The sequence below is a fragment of the Drosophila teissieri genome, chromosome 2L, assembly GCF_016746235.2.
Source record: "Drosophila teissieri strain GT53w chromosome 2L, Prin_Dtei_1.1, whole genome shotgun sequence".
Classification (NCBI taxonomy): domain Eukaryota; kingdom Metazoa; phylum Arthropoda; class Insecta; order Diptera; family Drosophilidae; genus Drosophila; species Drosophila teissieri.
In genome coordinates this window covers 21,395,856-21,421,752 of record NC_053029.1, presented here as the reverse complement: position 1 = coordinate 21,421,752, position 25,897 = coordinate 21,395,856, and the positions used below count along the sequence as shown (strand labels likewise).

Sequence of the window (25,897 nt, the reverse complement as noted above, 5' to 3'; positions counted from 1 at the left end):
CTTGTGCACCCAGGAATCTACATATGTATGTGCTATCACTTGTTTGTGGAGACAGTTTCGCCTGATAACTTCGCAATTGAGATATAGGTGCCAAATGCTCAATACTAACATAGTTCGTAATTCAGATTAAACATATGCATACAAGTATTGTGAAGCAAAGAGAATTTTAAAATATTTTAATTGTTTGGTGATCTTCAAATACTTTTTATACCCGTTAGTAGTAGAGTAAAAAGGTATACTAGATACGTCTTCTGTCTGTCCATATGAACGTCGAGATCCCAGGAACTATAAAAGCTAGAAAGTTGATATTAAGCATACAGACTCCAGAGACATAGACGCAGCTCAAGTTAGTTGACCATGTTTCCACGCCCACTCTAACGCCCACAAACCGCCCAAGACTGCTACGCCCACACCTTTGAAAAATTGGTTGATATTTATTCACATTTTTGTTAGTCTTGTAAATTTCATTCCATTTGCCAAAAATCATTTTGCCACACCCACTCTAACGCCCAAAATCCACCAAAAACTGTCAGTGTTGAAATTTCTCCTTTGCACTTCTACTAGCTGCGTTCTATAGCGACTATTGCGTTCTCTCTTGTTTAAATAAAAGATGGCGCAATGAATAAACGTAGTTATTTTTTTGTTAGAAGGATGACTTAAAAATAGCCTCAACGAACTCTTTAGAGTTAATACTTACCGCGCTGATTACTTATGATGTATAATTAAAAATAAGTGTTACATACATCATCCAATAGTTTATTAAGTTTCATAGGCCGTAAGTGATTTACTGTAAAAATTATTATTGGCATTTATTAAATTTAAATTTAAAGTAATTACTATGACTTGATAGTGTTCTTCTTTAATTGAATTGATGATGCACTCGGGTGAGAAGACTAATAAATGTGTAAATATGATATACATGAGCTATGATATTAATGGAAGCATCAGAGTTTGTTGAAGTTATCAAGTTGTCTCAAAAGATATTTCAAAAGCAATGGATTGCCCCCAAATAAGTTGTTTTATGCGTCTAATTTAGACGATTGGATGACAGTTTAATGTGCATAGATATGCGTGTATTATTGTGACTTTGAATAATCATTTCAAGTTTGGCTCGCTCGCTTTTGTGTGTCTTGTCGAAAACCCTCCAACGTAGTTGATAGCCGTTCAACATGATTCGGTACATACTTCCTTCTTCCCCGCCTATTCTATTCATGACTGCTTGGGGTGCTGAACAGGAGGCGGAGGCGCCGGCTTGAAGCACTGCAGCAGGAATGCGGTATACACCACAAAGGCCACCGCCAGCGCAATCAGGGCATACATAAAGATGTTCAGCTCGGGCTGTCGGAAGCGGTTCTTCCGTAGCCACTCCAGCACTTCGTCCTCGGATAACAGATCACCTTGAATGAGAATTAGCAGTTACGGTTATTTCGTTAATCGTTTCTCGTCCTCACGGACATACCCCTGTATATGCTGGGAAACCGTCGGCGGAAGTAGACCATTGCAGGGAGCTTGGTGACGCCCCATTTCTTGGCATAGCGAGAGTCGGCCATCTTAACGAAGGTAATGTCCAGGTTATCCGTCTCGCTGTCGATGTTCTCGAGTTTTTCCAGGGCTGCAGTACTGTCCGGCTGATTATGTTCGTCTAAGAAAAAGGCGGGTTTGTACTAATAGAAAAGGGGTTCAAAAAAGATAATGAACTTACAGAAGAAAACGGCTAGGAACTCATTTTCCTCGAGTAGTTTGTCGAGCATCTTTCGGTTAACTTCTTCTATTTCGTTTTTGATTTCGAATACATCCTGTGACGTTAGCCAGGTAATCACCTTGTCGTGTTGGTGTAGGTCACCGTCGTACAAGACGGGCACTTGTTTTCTAAAGTATTGAACGGTTAAAAAACTTGATATATAGCTTTAACTATATTCTTACCTGAAGTAAACCAGGGAAGGTATATTCACTATCTCGTATTTTTTGGCTGCCTGGATACTAGCAATCTTTACGAAGTCAATGCCGAACATGTCTGCCTCGCCATCAATCTCCTCCAGCTCCTCCAAAATCTCTTCGCACTCAGCACAATCATCGTCATCTTAGTATGAGACGAGTCATAAGATTTTCTTGTGATTCATCCAAGCTTCAATACTCACAAAAGAAAACAACCAATAAAGTGGACTCCGCCATTAGACGATCCAGCATACGCTCGTTGACCTCCTCTATTTCATCTGCCAACTCGCGGTTGTCATCATCTATGAGCCACTCCAATACTGATTGCTCGTTTTGAAGGTCCCCCTCAAATAGTAATGGATTTCCATTTCTGCTCATAAATTCAGATGCCTTAATATCTTAGTTGTAAGAAAATCTTAACACTAACCTGAAATAAACTAATGCCGGGAAAGTCTTGATCGAGTAACGTTTTGCCAGCTGCGGATCTTGGATCTTGACCATATGAATGCCGAACACGTCGCATTCGTCATCGATTAGTTCCAAGCCCTCTAATATCTGGTCGCATATGTTGCAGTTGATTTTGTCTGCCGAAAATATATGGTAGGCCAGTTACCCAGTGATAATTAGTCTTTATAATTAGAGCCAAGCTTGAGAATCGGTTAGCTATAGTGTAAGAGGCAAAGAAAACGCCGTAACAAAAAGGTATTCCCGTCCAAACTAAATTCCAGTGAATTCTAGAAATTTGCAACGCAAAAAGTATATCAATAGCTAAGGAGGGGCATGCAGAAATCTCATTTAGTTTGGTCGTAATACGATGGAAGCCTGGTTTAGTGCAGTCAGGAATCGATTCTGGGCAGAGAACACAACTCCTAAGGAGGGTTATACGGGGTTAGGGCTCCATCGAGCATGCTGAGTCGGAGCTTGGGAGTTTTTATTGTTCGCACGTGGAATACGGAAGGAATACCTTGTTTTTCGATACGTTTTCTTTTACGTGATATGTAGTTTTGTACGAATTGGCTGGATGAGTGTTTTGTGGATTTGGTGGTGGTCAGGTTGCTTTCTTTAAGACTAGAGGGGGAGCAAAAACTGCGGCAGAAAGCGGGTTGCTTCCCATTGCGCTCTGGTGGCACTGAGGTCGGTACGGTTGCGGTTTCGTTTTCGGGTTCGGTTTAAGACAGGGATACGATTTTGTGGTTTATGTTCGATGCAGGATACAATAATTCAGAATGTGGTATATCATGATAAAGTGATGGAGAACAGTCCGTGAATCGAACCAGAGTCCGATCGATAGGAGCTACTCACAGAAATACACGGCTAGGTACTGTGTCTCCTCCACCATTGTCTCCAGCATCTGGCGAGTGATCAGCTCGATACGATCTTCGGTCTTCTGAGTAATCAGCCACTGAAGCACCTCTTCCTCCTCGCTCAGTTCGCCTGTAAAATAATGGCTTAGTAAGGGCCCATCGATTGGTGGCTACTTCACCCTCAAATACGTTGGGGATTCCTCCTTCGAAGTACACCAGAGCCGGGTACTCGTGCACGCCATAACCATCGGCCACAGAGAAGTCCCTGGTCTTCACGAACGTTATGCCGTGTTTATCGCAATCATCATCGATGTTTTCAAGCTCCTCCAAAACCTTGGTGCACTGCTCGCAGCCATCCGCATCTGATTGTCAACGTAGGGTTGTGGAATACATGATTATAATTATTCAACACGCACTGTACAGAATTAATTGACATACAGGGTACTACAAAAGCACTACATATGTGTACAAAAACAAAATCAGAGCAGAAGTAAAAGGGAAGTTGGAAAGCAAACGATTATAGCATATTTTATAGGGTCCTGATTCCACTGGCACTTTTTCAGTTACTGATAAGTAGGAAAATCTTGGAGCTAGTGCATTTGGTTCGATTCACAACAGCAATCATTAATGGTAGAATCAGCATTTATGATTAAAAAATTGTCATTGGATCAGCCTGGCACACGAACTGAATATAAGGAATAAATCTTATCAGGGATTAGGAAGATAACATCTAACGTTGAGAATAGAAAGGAGGAGTCGAATATGGCAGAGATTAGAGAAAGAGTTGGAGCAAAAAATAGATACAGTGGGTTTCTGATGGATATTCTATATTCTTTGGGGTTTTTACATTCGCAGTACAAGGAGGAAGTGTGTACAGTGTGCGTTGGCTATTGGTATCTGGTTGTGCTGGGTTAAAGGTTAAACATTCTTGGACTCATTCCAGTTGCACGAGATCAGGTGGTATACAGAAAGGTGGGCTACCATCCTCTAGCTTGCCAGTTGACGTATCCGGTGGAGCAGCTGCAGAGGCTGGCGGGGAGTCCCCCTCAGAACCTGCCGCTGGTGCATCCTCCGCCCCACCAGCGGCCGCCTCGGAAGGATCTGCCTCACTGCCGAAGGCGGCCGCGGCGCTTGCTGCTCCGCCCTCCTGCTGGTGCTGATCGCGTTCCTTTTTCAGCCGCGCCTTGCGAGCCGCTTTCGAATTACAAATGTCGCACTTGGTCTTGTTCCCTACGTTTGGGGTATCGATTTGTGTGGTTCGGTTTGTGATTTCAGAGAGCACAGTCGTAAATAGAAATATAAATAAAGTCTTGTTCGGTTAGATACACAGAGCGCTGATAAGAGGCTTAGACTAGATTTATCTAAATGGTTATCTACAATCATAAACACATAGTTCGCTGCAAGCTGTTTGCGCAAAAGCGTGGTACCAAACCCATAAAGTACGTGATACGAGATGCAACATATGGTTAATTTTAAAAACGATTGAATAAACGAATATTTTTGTTTCATTTTAGACTGCTGATGAACGTCACATAAAGTGAACATCAAATTGGACATGGTACTTTGTGCGAATTGATACCACCAAACCGATTGCAGCACTTAAAACCTTGTTCCTCAGAGATATGGAAAATCATCGGTTGGTTCACAGACTGTTTTCCGCTGCAAACTTACAAAAATAGACTGCGATGGAGCCAGACTCTTCAATAAGATGAACGAGTCTTTCGCCTTCGAGATCTTCGATAACATCTCCACTTGGATCCTTTTGCGTGATCAGCCAAGTTAGGATCTGTTCTTCTTCGTAAAGATCACCTGCAAAGGAACGAGTTTTTCCTATGAACTAACTCCAACACCTATGAACTGAGGACTCCTACCGGCGTATATAACTGGCTCCTTGGATGTGGGCTTAAAGAAGACAATAGCTGGCAGGGCAAACACTCCGTACTCCTTGGCCATTTGCTTATCGTCAATTTTGACGAAGTCGATGCCAGCCTTGTCCGCTTCGTCATCTATGTGCTCCACCTCGGCCAGAACGCGAGGACACTGCTTGCACTCATCGCTATCTGAGGGTAAATTATGTGTTCGTATTGCTTGTGCAATCAAATGTGAACCCTGAGGACTTACAGAATATCACTGCTACGTAGTCGGAATTCTTGCGGATCTTCTCGAACATCTTGCGGTTTACCTGCTCAATGTGATCGGTCATCTCCATGTTGGCCGGGCTCGTTAGCCAGTCAAGAACCTCCTCCTCGTCATCAATATCGCCGTCGTAGTTTATATACTTGCCCTTGCGGAAGTACGTCAGTCCCGGGGGATTCCTGAAGCCGTACTTCTTGGCCATCAATTTGTCGTGCATCTTCACTATGTAAATGCCATATTCCGCAGCCTCGTCGTCTATTAGTTCGATGTGCCGCAGCACTCGTGGCGAGTCGGGATCATCTTCTTTGTCTGCAATTGCAATAGGATATCCCAATCGAATTAATTTGAATAGTTCGAATACCTTGTTAGAAAGATATTTTGTTTCTGAGAGACTTATTCCATAGAAATTATATTTTGCTTGTGTGTTTGGGCAGTTACAGTTTTTAGTGGGCGCGATCTACTAAAATGATGTGAAAAACTCATAGATTCCTTAGCATTTACCTAAACAGCGTTCTCGAGGTATACTTACAAAAAACAACCGCTAAAAAGTCTTTGGTGCCTATATACTCGAAAAGTTGATCACGATTAATGAGCTGAATGCTTTGGTCGGCCTTCTGTTCAAGAATCCAGTTGAAGACGTCCTGATTGCTTGCAATGTTACCTGGGTGCAAAATGACACAAAATAGTTAGAACACATTATATTTCTATGTATTAGGTTGAAGTGTGTGGCTTGTCCATTTGGTGGCACATACCTGGTGGCTGCAGTTTGTCAATCAATCATCAGCTTTAATCTTGAATATGTATACAAAATTAATGACCGCTTTCTTTATTTTCACCCCCGCCCAAATGAAATTCAAAATCGGCATTTTGCCAAATTCCCATCCGGCCATAAACAATGTTACATTTGGAAATATACGGTTATAACATATGTACATACATACATCGTCAGGGTTTCCAAGAATACATTTTAAGATTTTGTGTGGCCTATATGTTTGAAATTATTTAACACAAAGGATTTCGTATTTTAACATTGCTTTAAGTGTTTATAAATAAGAGAACCTAAGTTTATTAAGTTTGATGGCTTTTATTAAATATTCTTACAATTTCATTCGAGAGGTTTGTTTACAAAAGTGCTTTAGATCGATTTGCGTTTGAATCTTACAATCTGACAATTTCCATTTTGAATATTAGGCTGACAAAAATACATGCTTGATCATGACTTATCAGCTGCTGTTCAACAAAATTTCTTTACATATATGGTGGATTTAGTTACAATTGCGTGTAGATTGGTAGGCTTTAGCTTAAGAAAACATAATGATAAAGATTTATAATTCGATATTTGGCGAATACCGATAACAAAAACAACAGTGAGCGGTACAGAAATCGCTCTCAGAAGAAAACAATTGAAACGAAATGGCGAGCTACATATGCGAGGCCCTGTTCAGCGAGAAATATTGGATGTTCGTTTCCATAACAAAATTAAGTATGCTGTTATATATCTAAAAATATCTCGTTACAAATTATAGTTTTTAATGTTGTTATTATGAAAACAGTTGGATGCTCTCATAGTTACACGTTTTAGTTAAATTAGCTAACAGTTGGGCACTGTCAGGTGTAAATTGTTTCAAAAAAATATTTATGCGTTTGTTCGTTCGTTTGCTATGCTTTTGCCCTTTTTTAAATTAGACTAACTACATAAATGTAAATTGTATATTGCGACAAAAAGAAGTAGTATCAAAAAAGTTTAGACGTTCGTTATTGACAAAAGACAAAGTCCTATTAAATTGTTAATAACAAAGATTGCTGACTAAATATACAAGTGAAAGTTCTCAGAAATTTTATAGTTGTTTGTTGAAGTAATTGCTTTTAGTTTGAACAAAGTTGTTGAAATCCGTTGGCAAAATGCAACAAATGTGTGGCTTAGTTAGTTATAGACCTGACCTCTTGAAAAAAGTTAAAGCGAAAATGTCAACAAAGTTTCAGTTAGTAGGCTTTCTTGATCATTTTTCGTGTGATGCTGCTATTCGTGGATCTTCTTAATTTGAAACAACGCACAAGGCTTGCAGCTTAAAAGTGTGGTTTAACTAAGATCTGATCTGGCACATAAGATGGGTGGGTATTTTAATCAATGGTGTTGTGCCAGATTGTTCAGAGCTAGTGCGGACAGTTTTCAGTTAGTTCTTGTCATAGTAGTTGTTTTTCGCATTCACACATAGATGATGTACATTTAATTATAGAAACCTGTCATTGAAGGTTCTTTTCGTGGCTATACAGGATTGAGTTTGTATTTGGTTTTGGGTTTGGTTCTGGTTTGATAATTGTCCTATCAGTTGGCAACAGTGCGTATACGTGCTACTTTAGTATGGCATATTATTCAATCATACAATCACTATTTAACTGTCTGTGGTTATCCACATTCAGTTAAACTGTTGCCTTACTCCCACAGAGAGATATCCTGAAAAATGATATCATACAAATTTTTTAGTCGATTTTGGAAAAAATTTATGCCTGCAAGACACAAGAGAAAGAAAAGAGAAGAGAAATAAACAAATAAGGTAACGACCAAATTGTGCGTGTGTCTGTATGTGTCTGAGTATGGGCACAACTAGAGCAAAGTGATCAGGGAAAATTAAAATGAGCTTGACGTTAAATGGGTTTTGTCTTAGATTGTTTATAGTGCTAAATGACTACGGTGTCTAGTCCAATGGTCCAACGACTACGTACCGGATTTGACATTCAGCTTGCCGGACTTCTTTGACGACTTCTGCTTGGATACCTTCTCCACCTCCTGAGACTGGTCGTCGTTGCCCTGGCTCTTGGCTACCGGCTTCTTGCCAGCCTGCGGCTTGTTGCTTCCTCCCGAGCGCTTATTGGCATAGGAAACCTTGACCAGAGGCTTGTCCTCGTCGTCCTCATCGTCGTTATCGGTGTCCTTGGAGAGCTTGGCCTGCTTCTTGGTGGCCGCCGGCTTTGTTGCCGATTTGCTGGACGCCTGGCCGGCGAACTGGAAGTTGCCACCGCTTGGACGCTTACCCTGATCACCTTCGCTATGCCCGATTCTCTGGGCCGTCATTTTAGGAACTTTCGTTGACTTCTCCAATTTGGTTGGACAGCATTGGAATGGTTTATAATCGTTGGGCACGAAATTGTTGCCGCGCTTAGCTGAATGGCCGTCATGACCCAATCCAACATAGAAACATTCGTCATCTGTGTAAGCAAACAAACAAAAACATTTTGTCAGATTGTTTAATTTAAAAATTTATTGTATTTTTTTGTTCTCTATCAACAGAAGGTTCGTTACGATAAGTTAAAGAGGTTTTAACAAAAGTGCATCATTGTAGGCTACAAATAAAAATCAAAGTCGCAAACTGGCTTCTTACACTTTTCTTAACACCTCGGATATTACCACAGAGAAAGAAAAAGAGCAGTTAGTACGATTTTCGAATTGATTTTCATTAAATTCAGACTTGAAAGATTCCTTGTTTTAGAGTAAAAGCGTGCTTTATGAGTGGAAGAGATTTGAAATTGTTATATAATATAATTTAAAATTCTATTGCAGAACTACTAACTGACAAAATGTTTTTGATGCTGACTGTACAAGTTTCGGATTTGATTCTAATTTATAAACATATCAAATATCGAGTTAAGCCCACGTTGTACATTTCGTTTTCGACTGAGTATCAGTGAACTGACTGCGACTCACTTGATCGAACTCTTCGTTGTTTTTGTTTATATGCTTAAATATTGTCTATGGAACAGCAGGATCGTTATAAATTAATATATATAAACAAACATGTCGATTACTTATAGTATTATGAGAAAGTAAATTATAAATTGAACAAATTAGGTATTAACACAATTGTGGTATCATTATCGAAATAGTTACGTTTTTAAATAAAAAAAGTTTCCTGGCTTAAATAATTTCAAACATTGTGTCAGCTATGTATGAATTAATATTCTTTATGGCCTTGCAGTAACAAAGACAATTGACTTAGAAAGTGGATAAAGCTGCGTATGTAGGTGTAAAATGTTTAATTTCAGACGATCAAAAGTATACGAATGAGGGTAGCTATTTTGACTAGACTGTATTCCCAATTAAGATAGTGCCTCACATGATAGTTGCTTTAGCACAAAAGCAATGCGCACAGCATAGACAAAAAAGTCTCGTGATTGTAGAGTGGTTACCTTGGTTAAATGCTTTTTTATTTGAATTCCTTTTCCCCAAGTCTGTAGATAGACAATGAAATTAACTTTAGTCAAAGTAACAGAGTTTTCTTTGGCATAGTACAGTGTACAAGGATGTGTTCTCCGGTAGGGTGAAATCGGGAAGGGAATTAAAGTCGGATTGGGCAAAACATTGAACAACTTCAGTTAGTGCTTCAATGGCAACTCACATTCAGGTATTACCTATTTCATCTATAAGCCGACCTGAGCAAAGGTCAGCAAGGCGGTGTATCGTTCTACCTTTGGCCGTATGCCTATATTTTGGTTTGCTCTTAATATCCTTTTCTTCTTCGTCGTTCTCATTGTCGTCCTCCCCTGTTGCGTCCGCGTCATCTGTATTCTTGTCGTCCCCGTTATCATACTCGTCCTCATTGTCTGTTTTGTCATCGTCATCGTCGTCTTCGTCCCCGTCATCCTCGTCCTCATCATTCTGTCCCTTATTATCTTCGTTGTCATTGTCGTCCTCATCTTCTTCCTTGTCATTCTCATCTTCATCGTTCTCTTCGTCGTCCTCGTCATCTCCATTATTATCCCCTTCGTCATTGTCATCTTCGTCATCGTCGTCGTCCTTATTATTATCTTCTTCTTCATCGTCGTCGTCCTTATTATTATCTTCTTCGTCATCGTCGTCGTCCTTATTATTATCTTCTTCGTCATCCTCGTTGTCATCATTATTATCTTCTTTGTCAGCCTCGTCATCATCAATATTATCTTCTGCGTAATCCTTGTCCTTGTCGTCATCGTTATTATCTTCTGCGTCATCCTCGTCCTTGTCGTCCTCTTCCCCGTCATCATCTTCCCCGTCATCCTCGTCGCCATCATTATCTTCTTCTTCATCTTCCTCTTTTTTAATGTTCTCTTCGTCATTCTCGTCGTCGTTATTGTCATCTTCATCATCGTCTTCTTCGTCATCATCATCTTCTTCGTCATCCTCTTCGTCCGCATTATTATTATCTTCGTCATCCCCGTCGTCCCCATTTTTACCATCTCCATCATCCTCGTCTTCGTCAGCCCTTTCAGTACCTTTCTCCCCTGTTTCATCTTCGTTATCCCCATTTTCGTCATCATCAGTGTCCGGTCTTTTCTTATGTAATCTTTCATTGCGAATCGAATTCTGCAGACGCTTTAATCTTTCTCGTTTATCCTCATCGCTTTCTTTGGGATAGCGCAATTTTACAATTTTTTCATTACTGTCGTCGTCATCATTGCCTATATAAGAAATTATCATTACGTTTTGTACTTTTAATTTAAGCAAGAAACGGGTTTATGTTATTTGATTTGTAATTTTTTAAGATTAATGGAATCCTTTTTAGTGTTAAATCGCTTTGTTTCAAAAGTTTGGCTTATGAGCGTGTGTTATAAAGCATAGACACGTTTAGAAAAGAACGCTTACTCTTTTGATTGACTAACCACTGCAGCACACGATTTTCATTTTTGAGATTACCTGAAGAAAAAAAGGCTGTTTGTTCCGGTGCACTAATATACAAAAGACCAACAACCTACCATCATACATAATCGGGACGCCGGTCTCGTAGTAGACCAAAGCTGGAAATGCAAAAATGCCAATTTCATGAGCCAGCTTAACATCATTGGATTTGACAAATTGTATTCCGTGCTTGTCGGTGTCATCGTCGATGTTTTCCAACTCCTCCAAGATGTCAGAACACGATTCGCATTCATCGTCATCTGTTGTTCAAACAACTAATGTCAATCAAACATTTCATTCAGATTAATGAATAATAAACTTACAGAAGAACACAGCCAGGTGCTCAACATCGTTGATCAGCACTTGCAAGGTTTTACGATCGACAGATTCAATGACATCAGCAGTAGACTCGTGCAAATCAATAACCCACTCAAGAATTTCCTCTTCCTTCATCAGGTCACCTTTAAAGTATATGTTAAATATAAGCCTTGGCTTATAATGTATCCATTTAATGCATTAGATCTTACCGGTGTAAATTGTTCTAAACTTATGTCTATAAAATGCAAGTGCCGGCAGACCGGGCAGGTCGTACTCCTTATCAATATCATCGTCGGATGTCTTTACAAAGTCAATGTCTTTTTCCTCGCATTCGTCATCGATGTTCTCCAGTTCGTTGAGGATCTTCTGTGCTTTCTTATCGCCCTCAGCGTCTGCAGAAAAAGAGTTTAAGGACAATACAACATTCCTTTTTAAGTTGTCTTACAGAAGAATACGACGACGTGATCGTTTTCAGCCAAGATCTTATCCAGCATCTTCACATTGACCTCCTCAATTTTTCCGGGAATTTCCAGGGTCTCGTCGTCAGTTATCCAGGCCAACACCTCGTCCTCGTCGTCTAGATCTCCGGTGAAATGGAGTGGATCACGGTTTCTAAAGAAAACCAGGCGTGGATAGGTCTTGACATTGTATTTCTTAGCTATTCCGGTATCCTCAGTGGTAACAAAAATGATGCCAGCTTCATCCAATTCATCGTCGATGCTTTCCAGGGCGTTCAGAGTGTGCTCACAGGTCTCTCCGGGTTCGCAGGGACCCGTGAAGAAGACGACGACATATTCGTGTTCGTTGATCAGATTGACTAGGATCTCGTCGGTAACCTCCTCGATAGTAGCTGTCTTTTTCTGGACAAGAAGCCACTCGAGCACCTCATCCTCGTTCATCAGATCGCCTTCATAAAGAGCCGGGATCTTGTTTTCGAAGTAGATAAGGGCCGGCAAATGATCGAGACCGTATTCCTTGGCTTCAGCAGCGTTATCAATGCGGACGATGACAATGCCCTCCTTCTCCAGTTCATCATCAATGTTCTCCAGTTCGTTTAGGATGCGCATATCCTGCTTATCGTCCTTGTCGTCTGTGGGCGAATGGGAATGATTGCTAAAGCATATGTACTTTATCTGTGTGGGCTACTCACAGAATATAACCGCTAAGTGCTCGGTGTTCTCGACCAACTTGTCCTTCATCTCATCGGTGACCTCGGGAATTTCGGAATAGCGCTTCTGGTGCACCAACCAGCCAAGCAGTTCGTCTTCTTTCATCAGATCACCCTCGTAGATGTGTGGAATTCCACGTTCAAAGAGTACAATCGATGGTATCTCATCGATACCCCATTCTTTTGCCTCCTTGTCATCATCTATCTTGACAAAGGCGATATCGTTCTGATCGCACTCATCGTCGATGTTTTCCAGTTCTGCGAGGATCTTCTGTGACTTTTTTTGGTCTTTGTCGTCTGCCAAAAAGTTTTCATGGGTTAATTTAATAATTGTATTTAACGTTTTGGCGAATAGTAAATTAACTGATAAACAAACTCTTGTTTCGCTCAACTTGTAACGTAAAACCAACAATCTACACTTTCCTAACGGTTTTCGAGATTTACCTTTACAAAAAAGGGTCTACTAGTTATTGTTTAGTTTTAAATTAATACGTTCATTAAGCGCTTTTGAAAATTACTACTAAGAAGCAGGGTTAATGTTACGATTGCAGTCACCCCAGAAGTACAACACCAATTCAACTGTACAATGTCAACAGAGATAGGGAGTGGAGTGCGCAAGCGTCCTAGCACAGAGTCGCAGGGCCCTGAAATAACTTACAGAAAAGAACAGCAACATGGGGCATTTTCTCAATAATTAAATCCAACATTTCGTCGGTGATGTCCTCGATTTGATCGGAACTCGTTTGGTCTGTTAGCCATTTTAGAAGCTTCTCCTCGTCCTCCAGATTGCCCTCGTAAATAGTTGGAATGCCTTTTTCAAAGTATATCAGTTTAGGAACTTTATTGATGCCATATTCAACGGCCTCCTCGGGATTGTCGATCTTCACGAAAGTAATGCCCAATGCGTCGCACTCGTCGTCAATGTTTTCCAGCTCCTCGAGTACTTTCTGGGACTTCTTGTCGTTGTTGTCGTCTGGAAAACAGCTTATGAGCAAATATGTTCGCCGCCATAGGCGCAATGGGTACGGGGTTTCAATATTTACAGAACAGCACGGCAATGACGCGTCCTTCTTTGATCATTGTATCGAGCATTTCGTCGGTGACGTCCTCGATCTCATCCCGTTCCAACTGTCCCAGCAACCATTTCAGAATCTGCTCCTCGTCCATGAGATCGCCGTCGTACACATTCGGAATTTCTTTTTCAAAGTAAACAATGGCCGGAATCTGCAGGTCGAATTATGTTATTCTTGTCAAAGACGTTTCAACTTCCAGCTCGCTGGCATCCTACCGAATCGATTCCGTAATCGGCTGCAGCCTTGGTATCATCGATTTTTACAAACTGAATGCCATGCTTGTCGCAGTCGTCGTCGATTTGCTCTAACTCCTCCAACACAGTCATCGAATCGTCGTTTCCATGATCATCTGCAGATTAATGTCAGTCGGTTATCGCAGTCGTGTCTCGCTAAAATTCCCATCTACATACAAAATAGCACGACCAGGTTGTCGATATTGCTGATCAGCGTAGACAGAGTCTTCGAAGTGACGTCTTCAATCACATCATCTTCATCGCCCGTCGACTTATTTTGCACCAACCATTCCAAGACGTCCTCCTCTCGCTGAAGTTCACCTGGAGACACAGTTCGATATTAGCGAAATGAATACCGAGCTCAGCATTGGATTGATGTGTGTTGTTCTGAGTTTGATTTAAGTGGTGGTGCAGGTTTCAAGAGAATGTAGATTGGGATGGAGGTATGTACCTTCGTATATGATTGGAGTTTGGTGGCGGTAATAGACCAAGGCTGGCAGGTTGCCTAGATTGTATTCGTCGGCCAAAGCCTCGTCGTGTATCTTCACAAACCCGATGCCCAGCTGGTCAGCTTCGTCGTCAATATTCTCCAGCTCCTGCAAGGCCTTGGCGCACTTGCGGCATTGCTGTTTGTCTGGCGTTGGCGGATTTGTTGGATTGTTTCATAGAATCAGGCAAACATAGATAATTAGGGCCGTCGGGCAGAGGGGAAACGTCTCGAAAGGCGAGGAGTGGAGTACAGAACAACAGGGTAGGGTCTGGTGTTGGGTATTATAATGCACGGAAAGGAAGAACATTCAGGGATTATGTTTCGTGCGGCCGTAAGTGGGGGTTATTCTGGAGCCATCTCAGACATAGATGAGTGCATGCAAGGTCCATGGAATTCCACATAACTCTACGGTTACCCGTTCTCTTCGAGGCGATTCGTTTATTTACACGATTTGTTTACAACATCCCTGTCAGTCTGCGTGCAACCTGTTGCAATGTGCTTGTCTTGGTAGAGGAAATACATATTAGCGTGGTTAAAGAAAGACGAAAAGCTTTCTCATTGCCTTTATTTTTCCTCTATTTCATTGCGTTGGGCTTGCCACATTCGTAAATGTGTTTTTAGCAAGCTTTCGCTTTTCTGGCGGACGCTGCGTATACGTAATATTTATTTCTGTTGACTGGCCACATGTTTATGGGAACCTATAGCCGCACCTTTCCGAATGCAGTTAGCTGGCGGTAGTGCCCAAAATGACACGCCTTCAAAAGCCATTACCACGACCAAAATATGTCTCTAATTTTCCCAATCAACGCGACTCATTCTTAGCAGCTGTTTGAGTGGGTGTCGCCAAGGTGACAAGGCCAACGCACACACTCGCTTGCGAAAATTCTTCATAATTTACTGCACAATGCAAAATGTTCGCAAAACATATTGGTGCTAAATCTAGAAAATCAGACATGTTCGTGAGGCTCCAACTTTCTCCCTGACAAATTTTTGGCCCTGCCGCAGAAATGGGCAAATGTTGCACTTAACTAAAAATAGTGCAAGTCAGTCGGGGAAGAGCCGGCACACACAGTTATAGAGCTGCAGTGGGACGGCAATATAGGTATTCGTATATTATGTAAATCAGCATTTGGCTGCGACAACTGAAGATCTGCCCATAACCATGCACTGCCGGCTCGTGTGCGCCATGCTGATGTATTGCTGAATGCAAAAGCAATTAAAAGCGCTGTCTGTCTGCAACCTCTGATGTATTCAAACTCAATTGCAGTGGAATGGTCAGGGGCGCAGTGAAGGGGCGGCACAATGGGCCACGATTTCTTGTCTTGTCTCACCTACATGCTGTTCGCATCTATGCATTAGAAAACGCGTTTTGTTTTTTGTATGCTGTCTGCGTTTGATAAAAATACCTATGGATAGTGAGCGGATGCTAAAGAAATGTTCTTCTGAATTCACACACTTGCCATGTGAGAGTGGCTATAGTTAGTTGGTTCAGAATTAAGCAAAAATAACAGCAGCCGCAAGAGCAGCGAAAAATCATTTTGTTGGCCCACCAACTGCTTGAGTTTTCTATTTTTAACACTAAAATTGTAGGTGGCTGTGTCGGAAAGAGACGGATGGTCACGAATACTTTGTTGTTGGCTAAGACATCACCGTGTGTCTATGTACGTGGTATATATACCACATCTGCAAGTATTGAATTTATGCTTTTCTATAGGTAAATTCCTGCCTTTCTCCATAATTCACGCAAGGCCACCTTACTCTCGGATATCGTCTCTGGGGAGATTCTGCCAGATTACGATTTCTAAAGTGATCCAACTTCAATAGTCTAGTGCGAATCCCAAATTTCCATTCACCTAGCCGCCGGATTGTCCAAATCACAGGGATGTTAGGGATTGGGTTGTGATTTGGGGGGAGGAAGGAGAAGTCGTGCCGACAAAAACATAATCTGGCGCCGAGCCCAGACATTCATCTGCATTGATTCTGTTGTAATGTTTATTATTATACGTATACGTAATATGTGTGTCTCCCTTGGTCGATAGCAAACGCTAAAATGAGATATCTTGTTTTTCTAAAAGATTACTAAGAATTACTACAGGGGTGATTGTGTCTATTTTAGAATGTGTCCTTTACCCGGGGCATCGACGTTAATTTGGCTGCCGGAGAGATTAAAGATTTCCCAGTCAAGATAGAAAAAAATCAGTTGGTTCCAAGCAAATTGGTGCCATATCAACTTGAATCTCCCAAGCGTTTCATCTTAGCAAGCACCAACACACTGAATTGTTCGGTTATTTGGGTTATACAGCCAATTATAAAATACATATTTACATGTCGAACAGTGGGCATTGCGAAATAATCTTTTCAAGTCAACTTTGGTATTACTGGAATCAGGAAAATTATGGTGGAGTAGGGTAAAACATAAATTAAATTCGAAGTAGGTAATTATAAGGAGCAAGATAGAAGGTTCCCAGTATCTTTTTACGGAAAACTTACCCATAACCCTGGGCGGGCATGTTTCATGATCTGGACCTGAAGTCGTTTGATAAAATAGATATTGGATTGATAAATTGTCCTTTTGTATTTTCGCTCAAGGGTTCGAAACACCGCCGAAAGAGATTATTATTATATAGAGAGTTATATTAAATGTTAAGTATGCTGCCACTTAGGTACTGTTAGTCACAAGTAATATACGTATTTATAGAGAGAGTACAGACATACGCAAATTATGTTGGTTTATGGAATATACAGAATAGGTACATTTGATAGTAGTCTATACCTAGCTGCATGATTTTTAGTCACAAGAGAGCTAAACTGTTTGTGTTCGCTAAAAACTGCAACTGCTTTGAAAAAGAACATCATCAATTAAAGTCTCCAACATAGGAGTTTCCGGAGTGCTAAACGTTTGAAGAACTACGTGCTATGGTTATGTCATTCACACTTACAGAATAGAACGGCTACAAAGTCGGTGTCCTCGATAATCTTCTGCAATATCTTGGCATTGACCTCCTCGATGCGATCGGGCAAGTCCATGGCCTCCAAGGAGGTGAGGAAATCGAGCACTCCTTCCTCGTCCATAAGATCGCCATCATATATGATGGGCTCCTTCTCCCTGTGGTTTTCGGGATTTGTATTCGGTTAGGTATTGTATCTTATGCCTGATGGGGAGGTACCTACCTAAAGTAGGTGAGGGCGGGGAAGTTCTTGATGCCATACTGTTTGGCTAGTCGTTTGTCGTTGATTTTTACAAAGTCCACACCGAAGGAGTCGGTGTCATCGTCGATTTTCTCGAGCTCCGCTAAAACCTTATCACAGGTCACGCAGCTTCGCGCATCTGAAATCGTAGAAACCGAGCACGTTAGTACCCAAGATCGATTATTGATACCAGCAGCGATTGACAGTCGGCAACAGCTGCATGTGAAGCCATGACAGGCCATAACTAAATTCACATTCGAATTTAAAACCCAAAGCCCTGACCAAAGTGGAGCTAAATGCCGCAAAGATTATTCATTCCTATAGTAGATGCAGGATGCATCATCAGACCGTTCAGTTGAAAATAAGCCCGAATGAATGAGTGAAATGACAGCAGCGCCAGGCCAATTCTGTTCTATTAATGCGGCAGCAACTGCCAACAAATATGCTGAAATTTCTAAATTAATTCATAAAATTCATGCGGCCACTATTAGGGAAATAAATTGCAGCACACAAAAGACCACCGTTGGCCCACGCATCTACAAACGTTCTGGTTGGTTAAACGGCAGACCAGAGTGCAAAATCGGAATCATTAATATAACGCCAAGTAAACAGCCATTTCTATTGTTTGGCAATCCGTTCAAAATAATTTTTCACAGCTTGGAAAGTAATCGCGAGTTGGTTAAATCTGCCCCCTCCTATCGGCACCTAATATTTTTATTTACGAGCTCCAACACTAAGATGTTTCCTGTGTATACAGGAAAATCCACTGCAGGACTTTTGATTTAAAATCAAAATCAACATAAATAACGTTTAGTTGAAACAATAAACTCATTTAGCTTATCGATAGATTTCGTTTACATATGTGATGTGAGCTATCTGCGATGTGATTGCCAAAACTATTCAATTTGCGTAGATATTCCATGATTATTTAGATTGTCGTCATTGGACCTGAGGCTTTTTGACTTAAAATATTTTCTTTGTCAACAATTATTTTTGGAATTGCCGCCAATGCTAATGAAACACTTCGGGATGTATATAAAATAGAATATTACAATCCGAAGATCACTTTCGTGTTTATTAACTTTGACATTGAGGAACAGCGCATTAAGGCCAAATCTATTTGTAAGCTGATTAACGATATTTTATGCATATCCATTAGCAAATGTTTTATAAATAAGCCAATGTTTAACGGGAACGGGAACCAATTTTATGTAACCCAAAGATAGGTGACCAATGTGAGCAATTGGCTGAGGTGATTGAAAATAAATGTAAAAGGGCAGGAAATCTGCTGCCGACTGGAAGGAAATGAAAGTCTGCTTAAGAGGTACTTTTCGTGCTAAAAGTTTGCGCCCAAATAGACTAAAAAGCCGAAAATATAAAGAGCTACAAAGACGGCGGCAACGACGATTTCTCACAGCCAGAGAGATTTCTCTACTCATAAACAGATCGCAAAAAAAGCGCAGAAATGAAAAATATATCGAAAAGGGAAGGCAGCACAGACTACTGGCACTCGGGGAGGAAATAAAGAAATAGAAAACAAAATTAACCGAATGAAAATCGCGGACATTTCGTGCAACGAATTTTTCACATATTTTCATTTGTATGTGAATTTTTAGAATTTTCACTAGCGAAAATTTATATAATATTCTGTTACTATTTCGAGTCCGGTCCGGTCCGGTCTGGCAACAAGTGAGCGGTGCCCGGACGCCCCCCCGAGCATTGGCACACCCCTCCCACTTACACCAAAAAACGGCCACGTAATCCTTGTCGGCCAGGAGCTTCTCCAGCTGCTTGGCATTGACCTCCTCGATGACGGCCTCCGGTTCCGGAGGCGCCACTGGCTGCGAGCCCTTCTTGCTGTTGCCTGCGCCACTCACATATCCGGGAAAACTCAGGGCCAGCAGAGCACACACGAGGAGCGAGAGAGTCTTGAGGCGGGTGAAAGTCATCCTGCGATTTGTTACGGCTGTGATGTTCTTTAGGACCTTAACGCGAACATGCGTGCGCGTGCCTGCTCGTTTTGGGGTGTTCCACAATTTTAGTGATACAATTGTATAATTGATTCGTTATTGTCGTTTGGGGTCTTCGTTATTAAAATTTGTATTCCTTTGAGAATCGGGCACTATTTTTAGTTGATAATGGTGTTTCTTCTTTCGCAATTTATTTTATGTATAACAACATTTTGTTCACTGATACATATATGTATACGGGGGTCGTATATGCTCAGGCGAAATATATGTGGGGTATATACGAGAATAATTAGATTATATATGTGGCTTCTTGCTTCTATTAATTGAACGTTTTCCGCGGACTGTATTGTTTGCTCTTCAGATTTTGTTCCACTCCGTGCAGAGGTCCGCTCGCAACTGAAAGTATTTTGGTGGAATCTCGGTGCCATTCAAGAGGCCTTGTCCGAGCTTTCGGGATGGGGATGGGGATCGGGATCGCGGTCTTTGTGCTTTTCCGCTGCCTTTCCGCTCCCCCGAAAAGCTTAGCGCAGGAGCGCCAATCGGGCCTATGTTATAAAGAATAAGATCAAATTAAATACATATATGAGACGTGGGAGGAGTGTGGTGAAATTCCGAAGAGCGAGAGTTTCCCTTTCCGATTGCAGCTCTCTGTTTATGCATTCGGTGCAAACAAGCAACTGACTGCGAATGGTCCTATGAAAACAAACTTGGAGAATCGGTTTCTTGAAGCGCTACAATCCGCATAATTTTATTTGGGATGGGAGATGCACGTGATACAATTCGGCCGTTGGTAAGTCACCTCAATAATAAGCGAGCTGAAAATTTCCCACTGAATCAGAAAAGATTTAACTTTTACTGTTGTCTTGTCAATAAATTTACAATTCGTTTTTATCTAAAGCGGTCAATAGTGTATGCCAATTGTTTTCGCTCATTTATTTATTTATTTATTTCTCTTATTTAGTTAAAATAGTTTAATATTTAGTTTTATTATTAGTGAAGTGCTCAATAGACAAAATATTGTCAGTAACTAAATCTTTCAAAATCAATCAGCCAAAGCCAGGTTGACCCACTGCTTTTAGTTTTATCGTGCCATGTTACTTTAAAAATGTTGCAACATTAATGCAATATTAAATAAATGTTCGCATTAATAAATTAAACCTTAATAAGAGAGAAAATTGTCAATTCACACGACTATCACATACCCGTTACTCAGATCATATTTATACATTGTTGGCGTGACAACTTTTTTGTAGTATGTGGGCTATGTATAAAATGGCCGTGGCAATATTCTAAAACAACATTGCGCTGTCGGAGACGTTTCCTTCTAGCAGTCAACTATTCTGTAAAAAACAACAAGTCTACCAAACTTTGTATACGACAAGGAAGGGAGAGGATTTAGGAGTGATCTTTCGTTCATATTAGATTTTTTGTACTGATTACTACAAGAATGTTCAAATTCTAAAGAACGCCTGATCCACCTAATGCTAAAACCGGATGAATTCGCAGATGGATCTGTAATGCTGCATCTTAAGGTAGAGTAACTTCGCCTGGCTTTCAACCGGGACCTCGAGTTTCAGTCAAACTACCCAGGCCCATTATTTCGAATTGATTTCGGGTAAACAAGGTTACACGGCGGCAACATATGGCAACAATTATATTTTTGGTATCAAAATATCCTGTTCTTCCTCTGTTATTTCATATCTTTACAATAAAACTTGGAAAGTTTCAAATCAGAAAAATTTAAATCTTTTTGGTTATGTGAGCTACAAAATCTAGTTACGTGGTGCCTTTTTTTTGTCCCTCTTGTGGGACAAATAAAGACAAATATGGTTTTTTTCATGAGCTTTTTAACAAACAATATCACCGCCAATTGGATTTGAATAATTATCGATAGCTGCCATCGGCCAGCTGACAGTCCAGGCAGTGCCTATCGATAATATGCAGTCGAGCGAGATTTACGAATATGTGAGCACACACTTTAGTTTTTCGTTAGAAACGGTACGCTTGTTCTGTCGCGCACCAAATATTTTCGGCCCCAATGCAAATGCAAACGCTTTTTCGGCGTGTGTAGTGCATTCAAAATTATCAGATACCCGACGGGATCCAGAGTGGCCGAGGAATCTATGCATTCAGCGGAAACGGAAGAAACTCGCGCTTGGGTGGACAAAAATTGATCTTAGACGCGGTTTAAACAAAGGTAACCCCGCCATCCATGAATAAAAACCGCTCTTACCACGGCTGCTTCCGCCATTGGGCCACCATGCTGGTGCTGTGGCCAATTCACCTTAAACCCAGCATTGCTGAAGGGGCCGCATACCAAATCCAATTGCTTGCGCTTGTGTGTATACCTGCGCCCCTTCCGCATGTGTGTGCATAAACATTGACGCCCACCCACCCGATAAACAGCTGTTGGACCAATTGCCGTCCGCTTTTCTAGGTTTTTAAGGCGGTCGAGGTATATAAGGGAAAGGCAAAGGGGCCCTTCATACTGAGGCAGTTCTTTTCGCGCTATGGGCGTAGGCTTGCCAGGGTGCGGGACCGTGGCTGTGGCAAGGCGAAGGTGAAAGCCATCAGCTGATATCGGCTGGCTGCCTGCGAAACCCGTTATGCAGAGCAGCTGTTCGACGCCGACTTTGTAGTATGTGGGGCAAAATCCCATCCGCGAACTCCCGACGTGGGTTTGGTGGGGCTTAGTCTCCAGTTATATCCGGATAGCGGGCACCTCGCTATCGCAGGCCGATGTAAATTAGAAGCTTTCGCGTTGCAGCTGTAATGCCTAATTGAAGATTTCTTTGTTCGTTCGCAGGCTGCACGACACTTCGAGGGCTTTTATGTGATTATTACTATGAAATTGGATGAAATAGTTGCATGGTAAGCGAACAATGCTTCATTACTCTCATTACTATTAAATTCTTCGCTTTTGCACTTTTGTAGGTACCAGAAGAGAATCGGCACCTATGACAAGCAAGAATGGGAAAAGACCGTCGAACAGAAGATCTTGGATGGCTTCAATAATGTCAATTTAAAAAACACAAAGCTGAAGACGGAGCTAATCGATGTGGACTTGGTGCGAGGCGAGTTTTACCTGACACCTTAAATAGTCCCAACAATTAAACAATTATTTTGTAGGTTCCACCTTCCCCAAGGCCAAGCCAAAGCAGTCCCTACTCACCGTTATACGCCTGGCCATTCTGCGCTATGTACTGCTGCCCCTTTATGCCCAGTGGTGGGTCAAGCAGACCACGCCCAACGCATTCGGCTTCATCCTGGTCCTCTACCTTACACAGTTGTCCAACTGGGCTATCTACGTTCTCCACAGCAGTCGTATAGTGCCCCTTGTCTACGAAAAGCCTTCGAATGGAACACTGCTTCCGACAGAGGCAGATGAAGATATCTCCGATAAGGATGCAGATAAGGAGTACGAGGAACATGCCGACCTCCTCAGCGCCCTGCTTATACCTTGCGCCCTAAGCCTGGTGATCAGTCTTATCCACTCGCAGATTGTAGCCACCAACACCGCCACAAGCGGCTCTGGCGGAAGTAGCAAGAACAAGCTCCGTCGCATATCTGTAAGCTGCTTAAGCGACAAGGCTGCAACCCGGGAGCACCGGGTGCGACGCCGCAAGAAGTTTGTGCGGTAAGAACAAAGCTCTTTTGAGAAACAAACATTAAAATCTTTTTTTTAGAGTTCGGCAAGTTGAGGTTGACTTGTCTCAGGCCAGCAGTAACATATCACATCCAAGCAGAAGAACTACAACCGCCACCATCGAAGTGCTTCCTAGACCGGTCACGCCCTTGCCTTCACCCAATGTTACCAGTCCCACGATGTCAGATCCCATCATGTCGACTACGCCTTCGCCCTCTGTTATCAGGCGATGCAGCAACGAGGAGACCTATTTGACCAGAACTGCAATCAGCCCGCTACCGCAACCTCTGGCAGACGCACGCTACGATCTCAGCAGAAAGGCAGGGGGATCGGCTCCTGAAAGCCCCAAAAAACGCAACGTCAACTGGCACACGCCAATTCAGATCTACGCTACCTACGAGCTCGGCGAAGAGCCTTCCTCTAGCAGAAAGGTTGCAGAAGAGGGTACCAAGGCGGATGGAGAAAGTGCGTGTTCCGTCAAGCCAGCCTACCAGTCTCGCCGGAACATAGGGGAGGACGATGGCTTTGAGAGTCTGAATGGAAAGAGCTCTAGTGGAGAGGACAACAACCATTCGCCTCTGCCAAACGCGGTGGCTGTTGCGACTCCACCAGTTCCTGTCCAGACCAGTCAGCTGCGTCTGCGATTAAACACAGCAAACGGCGTGACAGCCAGTGTTTCTCCAACCGAAAAGAAAAGCCAGTCGCGCGGCAATGAATCCTCAACGAGTTGCGCCGAGTCGGATGAGTGCGATGATGCCGACTTTATGTCCAGTCCCGCCTCGGCCTGTAACCAAGAGTGCACAACCTCTGCCAACGACTGGATGGGGGTGACGACAAATAGCGAAGACTGCAGCTACACCTCTGATCTGGATCACTCTGACGGTGGTTTAAAGCACACGGCCTGTAGCGACGAAGATCCTGGAGAGCTGGACATCACCCCTACCACTATACTAAATCCACATAGCAGCCTAGACCGTAGTAAGTATTACCGTTTACATCGTAAGATTAAACTTACTTGCATCTTCGTTCACACGATATTATTGAATACATAAAGTTAGCTGTACAATTTGGGACCAGCGAGATGCAAAAAAAGCGCAGCTTTCCGTGCTGGAGATCGCGTCTTGCATAATTGAGCGCGTCGACTCAATGGGCGAAGCCAACGACTACATCTACATAGGCGTGGTCTTCTCTTTCCTGCTCACATTGATTCCCATCTTCTGCCGACTCTGCGAGGTATGTTACCGCCAAGGTTCTGATAGGAGATTACTTATTACCTTTTCAATGTACTCAGGTCACACTCGGGAGCGATGTAGAGAAGGCTAATGAGATAAGCTACTTTAACATGCCGCAGCTTCTGTGGGAGAAGTCATCGGCATCGTTTTTCACCCTTCTGGGCTTTGCCTTCGGCGACACCCAGTGGGAGCGTACTGTATTGGCTTTGGGCTTTGTCCAACGCCTTTGCTTGACTCTTATACTGTTCATTATATTCGCCGTTGCAGAACGCACCTTCAAACAACGCTTTCTTTACGCCAAACTCTTCTCCCACCTCACTTCTTCACGTAGGGCTAGAAAGTCAAATCTTCCTCACTTTCGTTTGAACAAGGTGCGTAACATCAAGACCTGGCTGAGCGTGAGGTCATATTTAAAGGTAAATTTACAAAAACCACGTATTTCTTGAACAAAGTGTAGATAATACATATAAATGTCAATACATATCAATACCCCATAGAAACGCGGGCCCCAGCGATCGGTGGATATTATCGTTTCGGCCGCATTCATAGTAACCCTCCTGTTGCTGGCCTTCCTCAGCGTCGAGTGGCTAAAGGATTCGGTCCATCTGCACACACACCTTACTTTGGAGGCGCTAGTCTGGTCCATTACGATCGGCATCTTTCTACTGCGCTACATGACCCTAGGTCAGAAGATACAGCACAAGTACCGCAGTGTGTCTGTGCTGATTACGGAGCAAATTAACTTATATCTGCAGATTGAGCGTAAGCCGAAGAAAAAGGACGAGCTGATGGTGTCGAACAGCGTGCTTAAGCTGGCCGCCGATCTGCTAAAGGAACTCGAAACGCCATTCAAGATCTCTGGCCTCAGTGCCAATCCATATCTATTCACAACCATTAAGGTGGTTATCCTCTCGGCCCTATCGGGTGTGCTTAGCGAAGTTTTAGGCTTCAAGTTGAAATTGCATAAAATCAAGATCAAGTAACCTATGCATGGCGCAGACCCGTCATATTTTTGTAGTACAACTTTTTCGAAACGCTTTAAAAGAAATCTAACACTACACTCTAAATTTGTTAAGTTAATAAATTTAAGCGAGCCAATGTTTATGCTTGTCAAGTGATTGTTTAGCTGCGTTACCAAGCCCACTAACGACTACGTAAACCAATATAAATTAGTATTTACCTACCTTCTAGGGCGACCTGCACAATCACAAATAATTTTAATGCAAATTGTGCAATGGAATGAATCGCATGAAAGTTCATAGAACTTTAGGCATAAAATTAGTGCACCTATTGTAGTCTCAAGTTCAATTCCTAAGGCGGTCTCAGCAAGAGTGTGGCAATTTAAAAAGTTAGCAAACTATAATAAAGATTTTGTTTAAAATAATATGTTTTGTCTTTCTTACTGATATATACCAATTGCTTGTCTATAGCAGTGAATGCTACAAAATAGTTATAATGTTGTTCGTGATTGGACAGGTATCACTCCAGATGCTAATATTTCTTAAACGTTTTCAGTGCAATTTTGAAAACTAAATCATAGAGAATCATTTTTT

At 42.0% G+C, this 25,897-nt stretch overlaps 2 protein-coding genes across 20 annotated transcripts; one reads left to right on the top strand and one right to left on the bottom strand.

Moving 5' to 3' along the window:
• Nucleotides 1-735: 735 nt before the first annotated feature.
• On the bottom strand, nucleotides 736-19,867 carry LOC122626801. 18 transcript variants are annotated; one of them, XM_043807178.1, is made up of 27 exons: nucleotides 19,238-19,866; nucleotides 17,479-17,635; nucleotides 17,247-17,413; nucleotides 16,798-16,833; nucleotides 14,269-14,451; nucleotides 13,995-14,138; nucleotides 13,800-13,933; nucleotides 13,555-13,735; nucleotides 13,170-13,484; nucleotides 12,494-12,808; nucleotides 11,789-12,433; nucleotides 11,553-11,735; nucleotides 11,349-11,486; nucleotides 11,103-11,285; nucleotides 5,905-6,036; nucleotides 5,361-5,684; nucleotides 5,111-5,299; nucleotides 4,911-5,048; nucleotides 4,221-4,469; nucleotides 3,419-3,601; nucleotides 3,238-3,369; nucleotides 2,363-2,519; nucleotides 2,139-2,305; nucleotides 1,924-2,080; nucleotides 1,703-1,869; nucleotides 1,460-1,642; nucleotides 736-1,397 (listed from the first exon to the last, which is right to left on the bottom strand). In XM_043807178.1, the coding sequence occupies exons 1-27, from the start codon at nucleotides 19,443-19,445 to the stop codon at nucleotides 1,210-1,212; spliced, it is 5,355 nt and encodes a 1,784-aa protein (XP_043663113.1). In that variant the 5' UTR covers nucleotides 19,446-19,866; the 3' UTR covers nucleotides 736-1,209. The 18 variants fall into 18 exon arrangements, with proteins under 18 accessions (XP_043663113.1, XP_043663115.1, XP_043663114.1 ...); XM_043807180.1 differs by lacking the exon at nucleotides 4,221-4,469; XM_043807179.1 differs by lacking the exon at nucleotides 16,798-16,833.
• A 1,541-nt stretch (nucleotides 19,868-21,408) lies between these two features.
• On the top strand, nucleotides 21,409-25,730 carry LOC122613144 (protein phtf). 2 transcript variants are annotated; one of them, XM_043787178.1, is made up of 8 exons: nucleotides 21,409-21,663; nucleotides 22,273-22,337; nucleotides 22,401-22,540; nucleotides 22,596-23,103; nucleotides 23,153-24,090; nucleotides 24,167-24,345; nucleotides 24,404-24,760; nucleotides 24,842-25,730. In XM_043787178.1, exons 2-8 carry the CDS (start codon nucleotides 22,312-22,314, stop codon nucleotides 25,325-25,327), a joined length of 2,634 nt encoding a protein of 877 aa, XP_043643113.1. In that variant the 5' UTR covers nucleotides 21,409-21,663; nucleotides 22,273-22,311; the 3' UTR covers nucleotides 25,328-25,730. The 2 variants fall into 2 exon arrangements, with proteins under 2 accessions (XP_043643113.1, XP_043643122.1); XM_043787187.1 differs by lacking the exon at nucleotides 21,409-21,663 and having other exon boundaries at nucleotides 22,260-22,337.
• Nucleotides 25,731-25,897: the final 167 nt, after the last annotated feature.

Excerpts from the sequence above, each read along its gene's own strand:
- LOC122626801 (XM_043807178.1), bottom strand. The coding sequence starts at position 19,445 with ATGACTTTCACCCGCCTCAAGACTCTCTCGCTCCTCGTGTGTGCTCTG. Across the intron at positions 17,414-17,478 it reads CCCGCCCTCACCTACTTTAG|GGAGAAGGAGCCCATCATAT; the intron begins GTAGGTACCTCC and ends CGAAAACCACAG. Across the intron at positions 2,520-3,237 it reads GTACCTAGCCGTGTATTTCT|ACAAAATCAACTGCAACATA; the intron begins GTGAGTAGCTCC and ends TATTTTCGGCAG.
- LOC122613144 (XM_043787178.1), top strand. The coding sequence starts at position 22,312 with ATGAAATTGGATGAAATAGTTGCATG. Across the intron at positions 22,338-22,400 it reads TTGGATGAAATAGTTGCATG|GTACCAGAAGAGAATCGGCA; the intron begins GTAAGCGAACAA and ends GCACTTTTGTAG. Across the intron at positions 23,104-23,152 it reads CGCCGCAAGAAGTTTGTGCG|AGTTCGGCAAGTTGAGGTTG; the intron begins GTAAGAACAAAG and ends TCTTTTTTTTAG.